Source organism: Protomyctophum parallelum (assembly GCF_964188405.1).
Source record: "Protomyctophum parallelum genome assembly, chromosome: 6".
NCBI classification, from domain to species: domain Eukaryota; kingdom Metazoa; phylum Chordata; class Actinopteri; order Myctophiformes; family Myctophidae; genus Protomyctophum; species Protomyctophum parallelum.
The window spans coordinates 16,085,930-16,102,320 of NC_139701.1; the positions used below are offsets into that span (position 1 = coordinate 16,085,930).

Genomic DNA, 16,391 nt, shown 5'->3' on the forward strand with positions numbered 1-16,391 from the left:
TGGGGACCTCACTGCTTTAAAGTGATTCTTCTTCCTAAACCCCAGCAGTGGCACTGCCATATTGTCCACCAACTTAGTTTACAGCCTCCGATCCTGGCAATGTCACTGTCATTCTCTATTGGAGCACTTCGGAACCACATGACGACATACAGCATCACAAGAATATGTATCATCAGATAATAAAATCTATAAACCATCGGATATCCGAGGGCCATTGTCAGCTTGGGACCCTGCATGGAATATAAAAGAATGGTCGAACCCTATTGCCACCCCATGTAAATGAGGTGGCAATTGAGAGTGATCCAACAAAGATGTTTATTCACCGACCTCCATAACGTGCTATACTTCAGTACTGTACTTCAGTACAATTTTGAAGTATTTGAAGTATAGATTTTGCATTACATCCATTCATACACCGATGGCCGCGGAAAACATGTAAGGCACCAACCAGCACATCAGGAGCAATTCGGGGTTCAGTGTCTTGCTCAAGGACACTTTGACACTAACTCTAGGGGAGCCCGGTTTCGAACTGGCAACCTTGTGATTACCATCCGGCCACTCTACCCCTGACCCACCGCCGCCCCATAAATGGGACAATCTTCATAATGCATACTTTCTACATTTGGTAGCCTACTTTAAGTACATTTCGATACCAATATAATATAGTATACTTTCAACTGCAGTAAAATGCTGAGTTCATTCAATGCTTTTCGTGGTGGCCACCTTGGTTGGACCAGAGGATGATGATGACGATGAAGCTGGTGACGATGAAGACAACGTAGAGGCCAAACAGCAGCCGGTCGACGACCAGCCCTATCCGGTGCCACTCATGGGAGCTCTTGCTGCTCTGGAAGTATTTGTCCATCTGCATGCGGATGGCGTGGAGGTCACTGCCCAGCCTCAGCAGCTCGTCCACGGCAGGAGGCAGAGTCAGTGGGTCCACTGCTGGGGGCGTTTTCAGTGGGTCCACTGCTGGGGGCCTTTTCAGTGGGTCCACTGCTGGGGGCGTTTTCAGTGGGTCCACTGCTGGGTGCGTTTTCAGTGGGTCCACTGCTGGGGGCGTTTTCAGTGGGTCCACTGCTGGGGGCGTTTTCAGGCCGTTTTCGAGGCCGGTCTTCCGAGACGCCGCCGCGATGTAGATCCGCGGTTCTCCGTTGGCGACGGGACCATGCTGGACATCCTTGCTGTTAACTGAGTTTGAAAAGGGGGAAAGTGAGGTGATGTTACAGACAGTAGACAGTGATGTTCTGGTTGCTGTCTTTTATTGATATACTTCAAAGGCTCTGCGTGCTCAACGACAAAGAATGAACGGTAAAACTTTATAATAACGCATTTACTGCCAGGGCAAATAAGTAAATAATTCCGCCCCTGCCTGTGATTCTTCGTTTTTCCTTACCCTTTCAAGTAGTCACAGGACATTTATCTCCAGTACGAATGGAATTGTGCATGGGCTAAATCTCATCAAATGGTCGTCCGTGGCTCAAATGGCAAATAAATAATGGACATGGACTTGGTATGAAAAAGGTTGAATAGAAGAAGTGTGTTAATTTACAGAGGGGGGTGGGGGAAGTTTGAATATGGCCAGATAAACAGTTTGCTCCATCATTACCTTGAGCGTCTGGGTTGATGAAGACCGTGACCCTGTTGTTCTTTGGCGCAGTGGGGACGCCGACGACGCAGGCCAGGTACTGCAGTACCACCACGCTGAGCCAGTGAGGCACGGCGGGGAGATGGCTGGAGCTGTACTGGATGTTGGTGATGAACACGGTCTCCAGGAGGCTGGCCACCATCATGGCCAGACTGAGGGAGAAGAACACGTCTGTATGTGTATAGGGGAACAGAAAATGGAAAGAACACTGATGATGAAAGCTCAGTTAGCCGAAACGCGCAAGTGTGCGTTTTTTTTGGTGTGTTCTAATAAAAAAAGATCAAAGAGGTAGGAGCACACACCAAGAGTAGGGAGGTCCTGACCACGGAAGATTACGTTTCGACAAACAGGTTGTCTTCTTCAGGGTATCATAAAATAATTTAAAAAAGTGGAAATGTGAGTACTTTGTCCTCCATTTATTTGACCTTTTAGATGTGATGAAGGTTAGAGCTCTATAAGAGAAAGCAGTGGTAACTAAATGCAGGCGGCACCTGTCAGCAGGGAGTGTTGGGCAGGAGGAGTATTAGACCGGCATAATGGGCACGGTGGTGCAGTTGGTAGCGCTGTTGCCTCACAGCTAGAAGGTCCTGGGTTCGATTCCCGCTGGTGACGCTGTGGGCATGTTCTCTCCTCCACGTCATCAGTGCCCATACCCAGGGTAGGGTTGGCGAAAGGGCCTTTCTGTGTGTAGTTTGCATGTTCTCCCCGTATTGTAGAACATGGGTAGGGTAGGTATAGCCTACCTCACAAAAATCTGTGTTCCTTCCACCCGCTACGTCCAACCAGGGAAACTCCCCCCTGTCAGGTGAAAAGAAGCGGCTTGGACACTCATGCATTGAAGGACGCATGGTGTCAGTCTCTTGCTCTCCCCAGGTTGGCGGGGGAGTGTAGAGCCCAGGATTACATTAGATAATAATAATTAAAAAAATAGGCTGGCATAACGACTAAATTGGGCAGAAAAAGGGGTAAAACATTTACATTTGACGCCAACCCATATTGCTCCGACAGAATCCTTCCACACGCCAGAATCGTACCTCCCAGTACCGGCAGAGTAGTTCCGGAGATCCAACGGGTGGTGGGGCCCTGGTCTTGCCCTTTTTGAAAACCTTATACCCATACCTAAAAATCACCAAAAGCCAAATCGTGGTGATTTCTTACGAGTTTGTCCCCAGCTATAACCTGAGTGAGGGGTATGATGTTCGAGAGACCCAAAACCCTGATGACCTTGGGATACATCACTGAGGTTACACGTCCCAGTTGCATCCATGCGATGTTTTTTAGTTCTATTATGTGTCACTCACTGATGAGAGGCGTGGAGTCACCAGTGCTGGGCAGCAGGTCGTTCATGATGAGCAGGAAGACGGTGTAGCCCAGGATGAGGGTCATCTTGAAGGAGGAACGGTCCACGTGCTGGGGAGGAAGCAGGAAGCTGAAGACGTCCACTGCGGTCAGGAAGCTGCTGGGGATGATGAGGTTTACTATGTACCGGATAGGGTCTCGTTTCAGAACCACCTGGGTGAGAGAAACAGGCACGTCGTCATGTTGTAATCGGTAAAAACCTGTGTTCATTTTGTCAACTAAAACTACGACTATGGTTGGTTGCACTCTAAAAATAGACGACGCGTTGTGAGCTTGTAGATCGGCTATTCTCAGCATGCAACCAAATCTAGATTTAGTTGACTAAAATCTTATGTTTTAATAGTCGACTAAAACTAGACTAACCTTTCAGGTGACTAAAATATATATATGAAATTGTATTAAAAAGTCTAAGACCAAAACTATGTCAAAATTTGCTGTTAAAATGAACATAATGAATGTTATAAGCTTGGAATTTCCCTGAGTTGTCCTTACGTGGTAAGTTGCCAGTGTCCAGTTGCCAATAGGTAAAAGCAGCAGAGTGGGCTCTGCTAAGACATCTATGAGCTGCCATTCTCCACTGGTCCTCATCACCTCTAAGGAATTCTGCAGGATCTGCTGGGCCGACGCTCCCTGAAACACCCGCACGTCAGAATCTGGAACGACATTTAACAAACAAACAAACTAATTATTATTATTATTATTATTATATTATATGGTTTGTTTTTTCTAAATGAGATTTATTAGGGGGGGGGGGGGGGGGCAAGCATGTAGTGCACAGGCACCCTGTTGTAGTTTTATTATGCAGCCAAGATCATAAAGGGCAAGGTTAGGCAACTTTGATATTTCCACACTCACTCCAGAGGGCCACATTACAATGTACTGTCGAAGCATATTTTCTCCGTATTTTAACTTTTTTTCCATAAATGAATGGCTTGCTTTGTCAATGTTGAAAATGCAATTGATTGAAAACGCAATTGATTGAAAATGCAATTGATTGAAAATGCTGATAAACAGAGCTAACTGGGGCAAGAATTCGGCCCTGGCATTTAATGCATTGACCAGACCACGATGTGGCAAAGAAAAACACAGTGGCTCACATAACTTTAATTTCATCGTCACATGTGATTTCAGCATTAATTCATTCATTGCAGTATTGGTACTTTTACTTAAGTAAAACAATTGAGTACTTTTTCCACCACTGATGTAATGCCTCAACTAGGCCTACTACATTCCAAGTGCTTGCATGCGGTAGGGGGTTCAAATAGGTTCAAATAGGATTTGACAGGTTTGACAGGTTCTGCGATGAACAGCATTCTAAAAGATGATCGTCCGTGCCAACATCCTTCTATTCACTGAGGGTTCTGTGATGAACAGCATTCTAAAAGATGATCGTCCGTGCCAACATCCTTCTATTCACTGAGGGTTCTGTGATGAACAGCATTCTAAAAGATGATTGTCCGTGCCAACATCCTTCTATTCACTGAGGGTTCTGTGATGAACAGCATTCTAAAAGATGATCGTCCGTGCCAACTTCCTTCTATTCACTGAGGGTTCTGTGATGAACAGCATTCTAAAAGATGATCGTCCGTGCCAACTTCTATTCACTGCAATAAAAGTCTTGCTTCACTGCTGTCCTTTGATACACACTCGATAACCTTTGATTAATGTGTGGACAGGAGTCACAGGACGCATATTAGAACACACACACACACACACACACACACCCATCATTTCATTTCCGCATTATTTTTTTGTGAGAGGGGAATGCATATATGCCAGAAGGAAGAGGATGAAAAATAAATCATCGGAAGGGAGAGGAGAGGATTTTTACTTTATTTTGTATTTGTTTGTGAGAAGAGGATTGAGGGTATAGTGTGAGAAACACTTGAGGAAGAGAAGATCATGCTGCTACTGTTGGTACTGGCGGTGTGTGCGTCTGTACGCATCCACGGCGAGGGCCTGTCCATGCTGGAGGACTGTGCTGTCATCTACAGGTAGGCCTGTTGTCTGTCACTGTCACATCACGGAGATTGTGTGTTTTGTTTGTGTGGAAATTCAAGGAGCTGTGAATTGTGAGCCCAGAGGGACATTGTGTTGTTTTTAGAGGGACATGTGTTGGACATGTCTTATTTTATTATTATTGTTATAATTATTATTTATTTGTGGGCTTTCATTCCTTTGTTGATAGGACAGTAGGCCAGCCGAAACCGACGTGCAGTCAGGCTACAGGCCAGCCGTCTGGGCCTGTTTCTGTTTTTGTGCAGCTTATTTTTTTTTATATATATATAAGTGGGAGAAGAAAACAAGTTTTAATTAGCAGAAATAAAAACATTCACATCATACTTTAGTATATTGTTTGTCATGTTGATTTATATTTTCAATTAAAAAAAAATGCTACATGCATTAGAAAATATATTCCTCCACAAATAACACCTGAAAACTTTGCACCCTAAGAAAACATAACGAGGGCCAGTTGCACCACCACCAAGTTCAAACTTTGCCTCGTTATAGTGTAATTTATGACTGAATGAGTCAAGACTAGTGCATTAGTAAAATGAAAGCAATTGCACGAAAACATGATCTCTAAGTAACAACTAAATATTTACACAAGCAAGCCTTTAGGTCCTAAAGACTTGCTTGTGTAAATATTTAGTTGTTATCTGTGTTATCTGCGTGCGTGCGTGCGTGCGCACGTGACGGCCATTTTGAGAGTGTGTGTTGCATATCTGGCATTTAAGTTGGAATACACACATAAAAAATACACAGGGCAGAAAATATGACAAATTATAAATATAAAATATACATAACTTTATACAGCCATTTCGGCAATTTTTTTTAAAATGTTCATACATTTTCCCCAAATAGCAGAAATAGCTGCAACATGAAAGGATTATGACGAAATAACTGAGATTTTCTCCAAATAATGGTGATCACAGGAATGTCTCCACCCAGAGCGGCGTCTACACCATCTACCCGGATGCTACTCCCCTCAAGGTTACATCTGTATACTTGAGTATTTGAATTTTTTTGGATACTTCCATCCATCCATCCATCCATCCATCTTCAACCACTTATCCGTAGTCGGGTCGCAGCTCCACTAGAGAGCTCCAGACTTCCCTCTCCAGAGCAACATTAGTGACTTCCTCCTGGGGGATCCCGAGGCGTCCAAGGCCAGTGAGTCGATGTGATTCCTACAACTGCGCCTTGGTCTGTCCCGGGGTCTCCTCCCAGTGGGACGTGCCTCGAGGACCTCCCTATAGGGAGACGCCCGAGAGGCATCCTAACCAGATGCCCGAACCACCTAAGCTGGCTCCTTTCCAAGCGAAGAAGTAGCTATACTCCGAGTCTCTCTCGCTTGACTGAACTTCTCAGCCACCCGTTGAATTTGCGACCTTTTTCTTTCGGTCATGACCCAAACGTCATGACCATAGGTGAGAGTAGGAACAAAGATTGCTTGGTAGACAGAGCATTTTTGGATACTCGTGTACGTCATACTGCACGTCATAAAACTATGACGTGCACTCCACTACATTTCTAGAAAGACAAAAAGTGCATTACGAATTAACCACTACTACAAGATCTACAAGCTTACAACACGTTGCATCGTGATGCTTTGTGAGCTTGTGGATCTTTTTCACTTGATTTTGAGTGGTTAAATGCCCCTTTTCCCTTCCTAGAAGTAGTAGTGGAGTCAAAAGTACAATATTGTGTCTTCATTTAGTGGAGTCAAACAAAGCAGGCCTGCAATTGTTTTTGAAAGTTAGTGGAGTGAAAGTCAATTAACTATCCAAAAATGCAAAACACTCGAGTAAAGTACATACAGTATATCATCTCATGTCTTCACCTTTCTGTCCTCACATGTCCAAAACTGTTTCAGGATTTCAATTCAAAACTATCAGATCTACAAGCTCAAAATGCATTGCTTTGCACAGTTGCGCGACATATGTTTCGAGCTTGTAGATCTGATGTTTTTATGCTTTTGTGTGACGCTGTACAAGATCAAGTAGGGTGCTAGTTTACGGTAGCCTACTCATACTTTACTTTACTCTGTGCAGGTGTACTGTGATATGGACACAGACAGAGGAGGATGGACAGTCATTCAGAGGAGAATGGACAGAGATGTCATCTTCAACAGACCCTGGGCTCAGTACAAGACTGGCTTTGGAAACCCTGCAGGCGAGTTACTATAGCCCTAAAACTATTGCAGTCGCAGCCTAATTTGCTGTAGGCCTACACATCTATCTATCTATCTAACTTTTCACGATATTAAAAAAAATATAAAATTTAAAGAAAAATTACCGTTTTTTTAATTTTATATAATGTATCTTCCCCCCTGAGATTTTTTTATTTAACTACATTGAAAAAGAAGTAGCATTACTTTTGACAGTGCAGAAACATAATTGCCTTCCTTGATGAGCATCAACGACCCAGGTGGAGCGAAATCCAGACGCGGAGACGTAAGTCGCGACCTATTATTTTCAGTCGCAACGTATAATATCAATTCGTCCCGTCAGAACGGACTCGTCGCGGCTATATCTACCCGTTTGCGACGTAATAGGTTGACTTTTCTTTTACGTCGCGACAGAACGGGACACGTCACGGCTATATCTACCCTTCTCGACGTAAAAGGTAATTCGTTGTGGCGTGAGCTGGACTCGTCGCAACAGAACGGAACTCGTCGCGGCTATATCTACCCGTTTGCGACGTAAAAGGTATTTCGTTGCAGTTTAAAGAATCCGTTGTGGCGTGAGCTGGACTCGTCGCTGCAGAACGTGACTCGTCGCGGCTATATCTACCCGTTTGCGACGTAATAGGTTGACTTTGTTATATGCCCGGTGCCCGGCACGTTCCAGCAGGCCTTTTTCCGCGCGCATCGTGCCCGGGGAACGGCCCATGTGCTGGGCCTGGCACCAGCGCGTGCACCTTGCCGGTCCAGTTCCATGGAGCCCTTCCCCGTCCCCAGGCGACCCTGCGTTCCAGAGCTGTCACCTTTTTTTGCCCACCGAAAATAGCAGATCTACCAGCTCCTATACGGGATGGCCCGACCCGCGTCTGTGGACCCCTGGGGATCACGGTAGTCCACGGGGGTCCGTCTGTGTGTGTGTGTGTGTGTGTGTGTGTGTGTGTGTGTGTGTGTGTGTGTGTGCGTGTGCGTGTGTGTGTGTGTGTGCGTCTGAGCGCTTGTGCTCCTATCCGTGTGCCTCCCCCCACTTGCTGCGTATATAGCCTCATACTGGAAAAAAATACTATTTTACGCACAGCGCAACGGCTATATTCAAAGCTCACCGCGCTCGTATAGCGCATTGACTGTCTGTCTGTCTGTCTGTCTGTCTGTCTGTCGGCCGGCATCTGATCTACAAGCTCAGAGCGCGGTTCTGCGCAGCCCCGTGCGCCTTGTGGATCAGAGCGCACGGGGGTTAATGATAATACTATATTATATAGGCCTAATAGGTATGACAGACAGACAGCCAGCCAGTCTGTCTGTCAGTTAGCCAGTCAGCTATATATAGCCAGTCAGCCAGCCAAATAAAAGCATGGCACATAGATGACACAAGACTCAGTGAGAATAGCATAATGTATCATACATCGAATGAAAGCAAACTTCCCAATCCCAAGGATGTGTGTGTGTGTGTGTGTGTGTGTGTGTGTGTGTGTGTGTGTGTGTGTGTGTGTGTGTGTGTGTGGGTGTGGGTGTGTGGGTGTGTGAGGGTGTGTGTGTGTGTGTGAGCAACCTTTACAGAGAAACTGTGATAATGCGTGGCTTGTGCACATAGCCATGTGCAAATACTATAGGGCCTATTCTCGCATGCACCTATAGTTTGAGCGCTTGTGCTCCTATCCGTGCCCCCCCCCCACCCCATGTGGACCCTTTGAGGGGGCCGGGGGGGGGGGTCATATGCATTTCTATACAAGGCTATATTAGCCTATACTTTAGCCGATCATCAAAGCTCACCACGCTCATAGCGTCATTTCTGTCAGTCAGTCAGTCAGTCAGTCAGTCAGTCAGTCAGTCAGTCAGTCAGTCAGTCAGTCAGCCAGCCAGCCAGCCAGCCAGCGCAGAGCACGCAAAATATATAGTGATTGTTTTCTTACTTCTATAACAGCCTGTCTTTCTCATTTTATTGACTAACATTCACTTACATTGTCTTAGCACCGAAATAAACTATTCGTTCATTCATCAATGCATTCATTCATTCTTTCATTCAATTTACTGTTGTATTAAATGTTATGATAAACACTTTATGATTCTTATCTAAGTACTCGGACCCTCGTCTGGTTCTGGTGTGTGACGACCCGGTTGACATTTCCATGGTTCGGACAGCCGCCAACGATGTAACACTTTGCACGTTTCATTTTTTTACTCAGAGATCCGTTTATCTACACATGTAATATTTTCAGGCAACGGACCTACACATGTCAGCTACAGCTATAGAGAGATGGTAGGGTAGTGCCTATATTAAAGGCCTTTTATATGTGATCTCACATAATGTGCGAGTCAGAGGCAGAGCTAACGTTACTCAATGATCATTTGCCGACTGATTTATATCACAGCACAGCGTGTGCTGAGAGAGAGAGAGAGAGAGAGAGAGAGAGAGAGAGAGAGGGGGGGGGGGGTGCTCCGTTTATTGGCTCTATATAGGCCGTGCGAGACAGGATTATTTTAAATAAATATGTCTCTGTCTCTGCGTCTCTAGAGCTATAACATATTGTGATGTGTGCAGCAGAGGAGGAGCTCAGTGATTGATGAGCAGAGACGCACTGATTGACGGCAGTGAATTCAGGTGGTGGACGCCAGTATAAAAGGGACACTTGGGTGTTTGTACAGGTCGAGGTCGGAGCATACGTCTTGCGGCACGGCACTCTGGGGACGGGAGGGGCCGTTCGCTGGTTTTAGTCCAGCCGACAGCGAAGACAGACAGCGAGGGGGAGTTAGCTTTGAATGAAGCAGGAGGGGAGACTACACTTACGGTCTCCTGTAGATAGACAGGGCTGGGCAAGTAGCAGGGTGATCGGCCGCCTCGCTCCGCGACCTACGATGACAGCTGACCAAGTTTAAAGAGACTGTATTGTCAGCGCGGCACGCCGGCCAGCTAAGCATCCCCTGGGGAGTTGGACGGCGTCACAGCTCAGACCCTGGGGGGTCCCGCCCTGGCGGCTAGTTAAGTACATGACCAAACACTGTTGTATTATGTCACTATGTGTACATGTAAATAGGCTGGTATTTTATAGAGTGGTTTTATCATTAAGTGCTGTGCATATATGAAATGTCCTGTTATAGTTTATTACCTTTTTGCCTCATTCTATTATTGTTGTGCTATAACCCACTGAGTATTACCTTTAATAAAGATTGCTCTGTTATATATTTAAATCCCTTGTCTGTGGTCCGTCCAGGTTCTGACATAGCTACAATTTATAGCAAACATAGGAAACCCACTTTTATTACAAGCACACATGTGCACACATGTGTGCTATATATGTTATAGCTGTGCTGTGATATAAATCAGTCGGCAAATGATGATTGAGTAACGTTAGCTCTGACTCGCACATTATGTGAGATCACATATAAAAGGCCTTTAATATAGCCACAGATCATATAGGAATACGAATAGGCTTGGGCACTACCCTACCATCTCTCTATAGTGGGGCACCGACGATCTGCAAGCTCACAACGCGCTGCATGTGGACGCAACACTTGGAGCTTGTAGATGCGCACCACAGATCATACAGGGCGTGTGTTCCAGCTAACCCTATAGCATAACACACACACACAAGCAACAGTATAGACATCTATTCATCATTATTTATTTCAAATCAAAATACAATGTAATGCACCACTGTCACGAAGTTCGCACGCACGCATGCGACACACACACACACACACACACACACACACACACACACACACACACACACACACACACACACACACACACGGACCCCCGTGGACTACCGTGATCCCCAGGGGTCCACAGACGCGGGTCGGGCCATCCCGTATGTAGGAGCTGGTAGATCTGCTATTTTCGGTGGGCAAAAAAAGGTGACAGCTCTGGAACGCAGGGTCGCCTGGGGACGGCGAAGGCAGGGCTCCACGGACCGGCAAGGTGCACGCGCTGGTGCCATGCAGGCACGGGCGCATGGGCCGTTCCCCGGGCACGATGCGCGCGGAAAAAGGCCTGCTGGAACCCCAGAGAACCACCCAGGCTCGCTTGGAGACGGCGGAGAGGCGCACGTGCCGGGCGCATATACCCGGCGCCCCGGGCATATAACAAAGTCAACCTATTACGTCGCAAACGGGTAGATATAGCCGCGACGAGTCACGTTCTGCAGCGACGAGTCCAGCTCACGCCACAACGGATTCTTTACGTTGCGACGGGAAATAACAGTCAACATATTACGTCGCAAACGGGTAGATATAGCCGCGACGAGTCCGTTCTGACGGGACGAAATGATATTTACGCCAGGACGTACTCGAAAATACGTTGCGACGCAAAAAATAGGGCGCGACGCAAAAAAAATCAGTCACAACGTACGTCGTACGTCGCGTTTGGATTTCGCTGTCTCTCCAACGACCATCATCACCCCATGGGCATGCACAGTCACAGACACACACAGCTCGCCTCTACAGTGCTCTACTACTGATGCACTTGAATATGATGGAATATGACTAAAGCTCACATTTCACATCACACACTAGCCCTGTTGTAATATACAACATGCTGTGTACTGATACTTGGTACTTGTACGTGAATATGCAATGTACTTACTTATATGTATGGTGCACTGCCTGAACTGTAACATACTTTAGAGCTGTGTTAGGGCACGCTGAAGGCCGCGTGCTGCAGGCAGTGATTGTGATGTCTAGTCAGTGACGTCATTAGGACATGAAGTATCCAAGCTATATATGATTCTGTATGTGTAATAAACTGTGAATGATTTAATGTGACCAAGCCTCGCGTCATGTTAATATCTTCTCCCGGGCCGGCCTGTCCGTCTTGCCCATGGAAATGCCAAAGGACGTCACACACCAGAACCAGACGAGGGTCCAGCACTTGGAACAGAGAATCATAACAGCCCCCCTAAAAAAATAATAATAATAACAATACATTTCAATGAATCGATTAATATCGTCAGGATTAATATCGATATATATCGATATACGATATATCGTTACATGCCTAATAAATGCACAGAGTTACTGTACGTGTACTGTACGTACGTACGTACGTACGTACGTACGTACGTACGTCTGTAATCCAGGTAACTCGCCCCAACTCGCCCCACCGACTTCAAATTCGACACACGTGTTCCACACCCCCACAGGGAGTGCAGTGCCCGGTGTCGAGTCCGTCGGATAGCCGGTTGTCCAGAACTAGCACAAAAGCCTCTGCGGAACTGATCACCCCTATATCTCCATATATATGGAGCTGGCCTGTTCTGACATCTGCATACACTTGTCTGGGCATCTGGGCATGCCTAACAAAGAACTTAATATATGGGCATAAAAGGGACACAGTCACAATAACTGGGTGGGGCATTTATTTCCAACTTGCATCGTCCCAAGTAGGCCGCTGTAGAGGCTCCAACGGGCACCGCTGCAGTATTTATAAATGCAAGTCTGTATGTCTGTAATCCACGTAACTTGAGAACCGAACCGTCCGCCCCACCGACTTCAAATTCGACATGTTCCCCATGCACCATCACAGCACCCGATCCAGGGAGTGCAGTGGCCGGTCTTGAGTCAGTTGGACCCACGGTTGTCCAGAACTGCCACAAAAGGCCTCTCTTCCCGGGCTCTGCACAGGGCCCAGATTAGCCAATTGGTCACACCTGATCACCCCTAGATCTTCATACTGTATATGGAGCAGGCCTGTTCTGACATTATTCTGACATCTGCATAGACTCCATATTTGGCCATTCATGACAAAGAACTCCATGTAAGGACAAAAAAGGGTTACAGACATAATATCTGGCTGGGGCATTCATTTCCAAATTGCATCGTTCCAAGCAGGGGGCAGTCAGGCAGATATTTTGTGAAGCCACTAAGGAAAATCGGGACTTCCTGAAAGTTCATATAATGGCTTGTTGTGGCGCTGTCATTGGGCCCAAAAAAACCCATATAGAGGTCCATGTATTTGGGCCCAACTTCACCTAGACTGCATTACCTTAATAAACATGGTCATGAATACTTTCTGCTTCCAGTCACTAGTTTAAAGTCTCATTTCTCATGTCATAATGTTCTTTTTGGAAAATGATGGTCCCATTTATTTAAAAAATGACCATAAAGTTGCGTATGTTCTGAGGGGCGTGGCAACCGTTACAGTCTATGATCGGGAGCCACGTGCCCCCCGTTCGAAGTCAAAATAAAAACCAACGAAGAAGAAGGGGGGAAGTCCCGCCTCGTTGTCTGGGCCAGCCAATGGCCAGCATGGGCCCAAACGGATCTAGAAAGATGGCGATTTACAATTCAAGGACTGACAGGCTTCATCTTACGTCCATATCAGACCCGGAGAACGCTTTGTCCATATTTTTTTACAGGTTCCAAGTAGGCCAGTGCCCAACGGGCACCACTCCATTGTCTATTTTATCCATAAATGCACCAAGTCTCTGTATGTCGTAACTCGGAAACCGTTCGCCCAACAGACTTCACATTTGACACACACCACCACAGGGAGTGCAGCGCCAGTGTTGAGGCCGTCATTTCGCCGGTTGTCCAGAACCAGCACAAAAGCCTCTTCCCGGGCTCCGGGCTGCAAGGCCCAAATCCAGATCACCCCTATAGATCTCCAAATATGGAGCTGGCCTGTTCTGACATCACAATGGTGCACGGCCTCGCCCTTTATTAGCCAATTGTTCACACCTGATCACCCCCGCCAATGGGCACTGTTCTACAATTAGTAATAATATTAATAATAGCATTAACATAAATTTTTAATAATAAGGTGCAATTAAAACTTTTTGTAACTAGAAATAATGTGTTTTTGTTATAGGACAGAAATAAAAGCAGTTATAGCCCATAATGAAACACAATCATTCCTATATAATGGCCTAATTATAAGAATTCGCACAAGACCTAACAAAGCCTAATTGTACAGTATTTTGTTGCTGTCACAGACCGGTGATGATATTATGCTTTGTCCACCACCTCACCTAACAGGCGAGTTCTGGCTGGGACTGGACCACATGCATCTCCTCACCACCAGGGGTCAGCGCTACCACCTGAGGCTGGACTTGGAGGACTTTGAGGGGAACACGGCCTTCGCCTTTTACTCCCACTTCTCCGTGGGCTCCGAGGCCACCGACTACAAGCTGCAGGTCTGAAGACACATCTACAACCATACTGTAACTGTATAGACCGCTATAACCTCATGTCACCAGGCTTCCCACCTCGGAGGGGAGGAAAGCCTGGTCTGTGTTTCTATATAAACTTTATTACAGGCTCGTGGCCCACAAGGTAAGACAGTACATTACATATACGAGAATACAAAAAGAAAATACAGTATATTTACCCAGCCCCACAGGTTACTACTCTAGGCGAGGCACTCATGCCAGTGTCCTCTGATGGTAGAAGTGTACCTTACAGAACTACGGCCAGGGTCTGTCATCTGTCCAATGAGTCTATTCAGTGAGCGATCCAGCCTGCTCATGAATTTGAATGTCAAGTTCCTCAACAGAGCCATGAATGTGGTGAGACCCAATGAACAGAAAAGCCCACTGGCTCTAGTGCTCCTGGGCTTTTTTAACAGAATACGAAGACAGTCATTATAGGCTACTTGCAGTTTGCGTAAGCTCTCCTTCTTGTACTTCACCCACAGTGGAGCTGTGTAGAGAGGGGTGCAATAAGCCCTAAAGAGGTTTACCTTAACATCCGTAGTACAATGGTGAAATTTACGGACCAACATGTTGGCTTGTACATATAACATTCTCCTCTGTCTAAACATGTCCTCGTCATCCTCTAAGGTATCTGTTATAATATGCCCAAGATATTTTGTAATTTTGGACACACCCATAATTTGACCAGACAGATGAAAGGCAGGAAACTTAAGTTCCAGATCTTCTTTAGTTCTACATATGAGTATCATACTTTTGAAAGTGAAATATCCATTTAAATGTATGTTGTTAACCGTCACAGGTGTCGGGCTTCAAGGAGGGAGGCGCAAGGGACACCATGACTCATCGCAACGGACGCAAGTTCTCCACCTTGGACAAGAACCAGGAGCAGTTTAACAAGGCCTGCGCTAACGAGTACCACGGTCCCTTCTGGCACGACCGCCACAGCTGTCACTACGACAACCCCAACGGCTTCTACCTCTGGCAGGACACGAGCTCGCCTCATCAAATATTCTGCATATCCATGAAGATCAGACGTCTTTTATTTAAATGACTACTGCTCAGCCCTTATCTACTGTTACTACTGTAATTCATGTATGTATCCTCCTTACTGACATGTTTGCAGTTGCACTATTGGTGAGATGCGAAAATACTTTTCGCTGTGCTGTAGTTTGTACTGTACATTGACAATAAATTGAATCTCATCTCATCTCAAACACTTGAATTCATGGGGGGTGGGAAACATTTGAGCATATACCTGTAGATCTGCTATTTTCAAAAGTGGGCTTAAACTTTTCATTCATTGTGTATTATTTTGTTCAAGGGGCGGCTCGCCGGAAACGGCCCGGCACCCTGGCCGAATTTCTGGGGGTCTGGATGTTCCAGGCCCCCCGGGGGTCCCTGACCCCCCAGGGACCCCCGGGGACCCCCACATGGTAACTGTCATTTCTCAACCGTTTTGGATGTGGTGCGGTTCGCCGGAACTGGGCCAGCCCCTTGGGCACGTTCCTGGTGGTCTGGTTGTTCCGGGGACCCCCGGAGACCCCCAGGGACCCCCGGGAACCCCCTCATGGTCATTTCTCGACCGTTTCGGAAGCGGGGTGGTTCGCCGGGACCGGGCCGGCACCCTGGCCGCGTTCCTGTGGGTCTGGAACTTCCGCGGACCCACACAGAGTTACACCGCACACTTCACACGGGTGTGATTTTTCAAAAGAGAATACACATAATGTTTGTATTACTATATTATAGGCCCATATTTGTCTTTTCTTATGCGTGTCTTTATGATTCTTTGTCTTACCATCATGAAGGTAGGAACCAAAGGTCATGGTGCAGTTCTGGACGTCGAAGGGGAACGCGTAGATCTCCATGCGACAGGAACTGACCACTAGGACAGGCTTATCGTCAAAGACATGGCCCGTGTTGTACAGGTACACATATGGCATGGGGGGAGAGTTGTCTTCATCCATACTGTACCGGGAGAGGACAGGTGTTGGAAAAGTTAATTATTACCTATTATATAGAGCACCGAAGTCTGACGTCAATTTCGGCAGAGGGC

At 46.4% G+C, this 16,391-nt stretch overlaps 2 protein-coding genes across 2 annotated transcripts; one reads left to right on the plus strand and one right to left on the minus strand.

Annotated features, from left to right (window-relative positions):
• Nucleotides 1–700: 700 nt before the first annotated feature.
• Nucleotides 701–4,699, minus strand: LOC310859869 (5-hydroxytryptamine receptor 3A-like; the record flags this gene model as incomplete). The annotated part of the gene is made up of 5 exons (XM_083766636.1): nucleotides 701–1,191; nucleotides 1,610–1,819; nucleotides 2,950–3,160; nucleotides 3,500–3,637; nucleotides 4,691–4,699. 5 exons carry the CDS (start codon nucleotides 4,697–4,699, stop codon nucleotides 701–703), a joined length of 1,059 nt encoding a protein of 352 aa, XP_083622762.1.
• Nucleotides 4,700–4,909: 210 nt separating this feature from the next.
• Nucleotides 4,910–15,389, plus strand: LOC310859870 (microfibril-associated glycoprotein 4-like; the record flags this gene model as incomplete). Its single annotated transcript, XM_083766637.1, has 5 exons — nucleotides 4,910–5,001; nucleotides 5,944–6,001; nucleotides 7,063–7,183; nucleotides 14,163–14,320; nucleotides 15,138–15,389. The coding sequence occupies 5 exons, from the start codon at nucleotides 4,910–4,912 to the stop codon at nucleotides 15,387–15,389; spliced, it is 681 nt and encodes a 226-aa protein (XP_083622763.1).
• Between the last annotated feature and the right edge of the window lie 1,002 nt (nucleotides 15,390–16,391).